The 5,970-nt window shown below is 34.8% G+C and overlaps 1 protein-coding gene across 1 annotated transcript; it reads left to right on the forward strand.

The window, feature by feature from the left end:
- Positions 1-898: 898 nt before the first annotated feature.
- LOC137032309 (DNA ligase 1-like) lies at positions 899-1,270 on the forward strand. The gene has a single exon (XM_067404061.1). The coding sequence runs from the start codon at positions 899-901 to the stop codon at positions 1,268-1,270; it is 372 nt and encodes a 123-aa protein (XP_067260162.1).
- Positions 1,271-5,970: the final 4,700 nt, after the last annotated feature.

Here is a 5,970-nt window from a genome sequence, read left to right on the forward strand (position 1 = left end):
TGTGAGAGCTAATTGTCCATTCAGCAGTGTTTAACAGCTGGTGACTTCTTTCATTATGACAGAGTATTATCAAAGTGATGACAGAGTGCAAGAAAAAAAAAAGAAAAAAAAAAAAAAAGTATTAAAAAAAGTCCAGTAAGTTTGATCACATCTCTGTTTGATGAGAAAAAGGAGTATAAAAAGGGAGAGAATACAGTCTTTTTGGCCTTTTGTGTAAATAAGCTAAACATTTCTAAATAAAAGGTATTCTAAAGGATTATCTGGATCAGGATGGGGTGATCATCTGGAATTACAGTTGCTTAAAAATAGAGAGAGAGGCAGGAAAGGAGAGAGAGTAAGTATGCAATCAAGTGAAAGAGAGAGAGAGAGAAAGAGAGCGCATTAAGTTGATCTCTGTGGTTAAGTCGTTTGGCCCGGTTGTCCATCCCAGAGTAATGACAATGTGTTGCCATGGAAACGGGAGTTTGATTGCTTGGCTTAATCTTCTTTAATGTAGCTTAATGCTGTTTATGTCCCTCTGACTAAGAGCACACTGTGCAGTGGTTCTCATTAAGGCTGTCCCCAGCACACACACTCACGTCAATAATGTCACTATTAACTGACCCATCAGCCTAGCCCTGCTGCTAACATGAGACAACTTTGAGTTCATCCATTCATTTCTCTTGATTTTGCACAGTGACCTAAATAAGCAGGTACAATTATAAATAAGATGTTTCAACTCGGTTTGACAACTGGGAGAGCGCTGTGTGCGAATGAGATAGCAACAAGAAGTTCTCTGCCCTCCCTGCCCCGTCACCACAGGACGACATGCTTCCTCTACAGGCTGATTAATACGTAGCAGCAAATAGGAGGGACACATTGAGAGAGATGGTGTAATAGCAGTGCAGACATAGAAGAAATGCACAAAGATTTAAAAGAGTTTGGAGAACTTTTGAAAGCTGGAAAGGAAAGGAAAGGAAAGGAAAGGAAAGGAAAGGAAAGGAAAGGAAAGGAAAGGAAAGGAAAGGAAAGGAAAGGAAAGGAAAGAACTTCATTAGACGTAAATGAATGGATACGTAGATATGGATATCTGCCTAAAAGAAACGTAAAGAAAAGGGAAAATGAAAAAAGAATGGGAAGCAGAGTGGAAAAGGAAAGGGAAATGAAAAGGACTGGGAAGATAAATGGGAAAGAAAAGAAAAGAAAAGAAAAGAAAAGAAAAGAAAAGAAAAGAAAAGAAAAGAAAAGAAAAGAAAAGAAAAAAGAAAAGGAAAGGAAAGAAATTCATTAGATGTAAATGAATAGATATGGATATCTGCCTGAAGGAAAAGGAAGAAATGAAACCATGAGAAGTGAAAAGGGAAAGAAAAGAAAAGGGAAAAGTAAATAAGAATGGGAAGCAGAGTGGAAAGGAAAGGAAAGGAAAGGAAAGGAAAGGAAAGGAAAGGAAAGGAAAGGAAAGGAAAGGAAAGGAAAGGAAAGGAAAGGAAAGGAAAGGAAAGGAAAGGAAAGGAAAGAACTTCATTAGACGTAAATGAATGGATATGTAGATATGGATATCTGCCTAAAAGAAACGTAAAGAAAAGGGAAAATGAAAAAAGAATGGGAAGCAGAGTGGAAAAGGAAAGGGAAATGAAAAGGACTGGGAAGATAAATGGGAAAGGAAAGGAAAGGAAAGGAAAGGAAAGGAAAGGAAAGGAAAGGAAAGGAAAGGAAAGGAAAGGAAAGGAAAGGAAAGGAAAGGAAAGGAATTCATTAGATGTAAATGAATAGATATGGATATCTGCCTGAAGGAAAAAGGAAGAAATGAAACCATGAGAAGTGAAAAGGGAAAGAAAAGAAAAGGGAAAAGTAAATAAGAATGGGAAGCAGAGTGGAAAGGAAAGGAAAGGAAAGGAAAGGAAAGGAAAGGAAAGGAAAGGAAAGGAAAGGAAAGGAAAGGAAAGGAAAGGAAAGGAAAGGAAAAGGACAAGGAAATGAAAAGGACAAGGAAATAAATGGGAAAGGGACAAGGGAGAAAAAAGACAGAAAGAAAGAAAGAGAGAAAGAAAGAAAGAAAGAAAGAAAGAAAGAAAGAAAGAAAGAAAGAAAGAAAGAAAGAAAGAAAGAAAGCCATGTGGTGTACACTATAGTAAGTGTGTGTGTGTCTATGTATGTATGTTTGTCAGTGAAACCAAGCCTGTGTTCTATTGCACACAATTCATCACTTTGACAGAAAAAACATGTAAATTGAATTCTTCAATTGAATTGTGCCACTGCAGCCCCTGTGGATCGTAAGTCTCTGTCCCACAGCTCAGACCAGCAGGTCAGGTCAGCAAACAAACCTATAGCAGAAAAATGACCTGATAGAGAGAGAGAGACAGTTCAGCCATTACAAAACAACTGCACATGATACTAACTGCCTCTATTAATAGCTCTGAGTTGACTAACATTCAGTAGTTTAACAGAAAACAACCCCATACTTGAAACACTGAAGATGCCTATTACCAGTGAAACAGGCATGGGGAGGGGAGGAGAGAGAAAGTGCAGGGAAGGGAAAGAAATGAGGGGAAGTGTAGAGTACCACCGGAAAAAAATAAAATAAAAAAAAATAAATAAGAAAAAGAAAGTAAGTCTAAGGAAAGGAACCAGGTTACTGAGAGGAAGAGCTACAGGGTAGTGAACGGGTTGAATCTGGGGATAGAAAGGAAATACTTCAGAAGAGGAGGAGAGGGAGGGAGAGAGTAGGAGAGAGAGAAGGGACATAATTAAAGCTGTGGATAGCTTTCACCCCTGGTGTGGCTGAAAGAGAAGCAGAGTGCATGTGCGTGTATGTCTAGTGCAAGCAGTAATAGCGGGGGATTTGGATCTGGTCCCTGTGGCCCTTTAACTCTTTCACTCTAAGAAGATTATGTCCCAAACTCAACTGTTCAAAAAAGCAAATAAATCAATACATAATATGAGAGAATAGTAAAGTACTGCACATATATAATTGGATGCCTGTTCAGTGCATATACTGCCACAGAGAATTATACTTTCAATAAATAAATCAGACTGTAATAATATAGTGCTATGTGTATTTTTAAATATTTATCTGCCTCAGAGTTGCTTTTTCCCTCCTGTTGTATGCATTTTACATAGGAGAGAGCAAAGGCTGGTTGTCACATAAGGACATGAAAACCTAAAACATCAGTTTTAGAGTTAATATTTTATTGCATATTTTATGTATTTACTGTATTTAAAATCAGTAAATCTAACCTTTCATTTACCTTTTTCTAATAGTGAAATTATATTTTATTATTTGATCTTATTTTACTTTGTTTTTTATTTATTTTGTTTTTAAATTAAATCAATGGTCTCCTCTACTTTTGCAATAGTAAAAATCAAAGCTTTTTATTTTATTATTATTGTGTTAATGAAATCGATAAAAATGAGCCTTGGTCACCCCAACTTTTGTAACGGTGAAATCATTATTTTATTTTGTTTTGTTTATTTTTTATTGTTTTATTTATTTTATTTTATTTTATTTTTTCAAATCAAATCAATAAAATGACCTTTGGTTTCCTCTACTTTATAGTAGTGATAGTAATAGTTTGTTAAAATTTTTATAATTTTATTTTATTTTATAATTTTTAATTCAGTCAATGTGTCCTGATATTTCCATTTCCTCTGTAATACCATAATTAGTGCATCTTTTTTTTAAAATTAATTTTATTTCATTTAACATTTTCATTGGATGTTCATTTCAAAAGGTGTTAACGTTTTGGGCTTTGAATTTGTATCATGCACTTTTGAACTGAAGCACGTACACAAAGTAAACTTTATTTTGTTGAAAGAATAATGAATAGAAGTAGCAGGATTTTAAAGAAATGTAATTGCATTTTGGCTTAAGACATTCTTTTGTGTAATGTCTGCTAACAGCCGATTAACATAATGCCAGACGTTGCGCAGGAATTCAGGTTGAAGAGCTAAACATTTTGACCTCATTTTGTTTATAATCAATCTGGAAACATTAGGGTAAATAAAATTTGCTAATCCTTCACACGTCTGTGAAGGCACGACTACTGATGCGTAAAAAGAGGCTTAGCACTCGTCAATAGATTTAACAGCACTAAACATATTGAATTAAATGATAAAGAGTCTGGAAGTCAAGGGTAGCGTGCTCTCTTTTATGCATTAAGAGTTGTGTGAAGTGTTCCTCAGTGCAACGCTCTCAAAAGATGACTGCACTTTATGGACAAGCTCTCATCGAGCAGACACTGCAACGCCTACAGTTTGCGAAAAGAACAAGCGAGTGTGCACTTCTGACAACTCTGACGCTACACGCTAAGCCTTTTTTCCTTGTTAGCAGGTCGCGGTTATTGTAGTCTGTGGGCGTTATCATTGGTAGTCCACCGGCATTCGCGAGCGATGCAGATTCTGAGGCTAGGGTTCTTTTTTAGCCCTTTGAAAAGACAGAATGTTCAGATCAAAGCTGATTGGCTCAGGACGCACCACGAACAGATGCTAATGTAACACACTTGAAAGAGAATTAGCATTACACAGGCTAGCGGCAGCGAGAGAGGTCAGCCGGCAAAAACACCAGGCCCTTCTGCGTGATCCCATCTTAGATTCCTCCCTGTAGCTCAGGCTCTTGTTACCACAGACGTCCACTGTGCATTCAGAGCTCAGAGCCAGGAAACAGCCTCAAAAGTGAAATGTAACATTAAAAAAAGAAAGCCTTGTTAGTCGAATAAACAAACTTAAAATCGGGGGTGGGCTATCACATGATACCCAGGCCTTTGTTTGCTTGGAGACGGTGCCATGCTATGCGACTAACAATCTGCATACTCAAAAACTGTACAACTGTACTGTGTGTGTTCTTTAACTCTAATTATCAAAACATACAAAATGACAAGCTAATGCTAAAATCATATCCACAGACTTTTAACTTAACCCTCTGGTACTGTTTGGTCTTTTTTTTCCCCCTGATTTTAATTTTTACTTCATCTGAATGGTGCGGTACTTGGCGAATTTTGTTTCCTGTTTGAACACAAACAAATTGTGGAAAAGAAATGGAAGTGAGAGTCTTTTCTTCCCTACTGTAAAAAGTGAAACAGCTTCTCGAATAAGAAAAAATGTAGAGCAGAACTTGAATTTGTTCATCAGGACATTGGATGTGAGTGTATACAATATCTTTTGTATTATTTTAAGTGGAAATGGTGAATAATTTAGAACTAAAATGATTAAATACAATAAAAACACTACTGGTCAAAAGGTTGAACATTACTAGTTTTTGATGTTTTTGAAAGAAGTCTGTTATGCTCATAAAGCCTGCTTTTATTTGATCAAAAATACAGAAAAAAGCAGCAATATTGTGAAATATTATTACACATTATTATTGTTTTTTTGTTTTCCTTTTTAATATACTATATTATTACAGTATATATATATATATATATATATATATATATATATATATATATATATATATATATATATATATATATATATATATATATATATATATATATATATAAGCAGCACAATTGTTTCCAACATTGATAAAAACTGAGTTAATTTCTTCTTCTTCTTCAAAAAAAAAGAAATTACTGACCCCGAACTTTTGAACGGTGGTGTATATTGTTACAGAAGATTTCTATTTGAAATAAATGCTGTTCATTTTTAACTTTTTATTCATCAAAAAATGAAAAAAAGTATCACTAGTTATAAAAAAAATATTAAGCAGCACAACTGTTTCCAAAATGTAATAATAAACCAGCAGGCTTGGGAGGGTTACTTTAAAAATGTATTCCGTTACAGTTACAAATTTCTGATTACTTTTGGATTACTTCGATGTCACATAAAGAAAGAAAGAAAGAAAGAAAGAAAGAAAGAAAGAAAGAAAGAAAGAAAGAAAGAAAGAAAGAAAGAAAGAAAGAAAGAAAGAAAGAGAGGTGGGAGGATCAACTATACTGTAAATTAATTGCATTTTTAAAATTATATTTTAATTATTTATTCTCAATTTCTGCA

Source organism: Chanodichthys erythropterus, chromosome 12 (genome assembly GCF_024489055.1).
Source record: "Chanodichthys erythropterus isolate Z2021 chromosome 12, ASM2448905v1, whole genome shotgun sequence".
Classification (NCBI taxonomy): Eukaryota; Metazoa; Chordata; class Actinopteri; order Cypriniformes; family Xenocyprididae; genus Chanodichthys; species Chanodichthys erythropterus.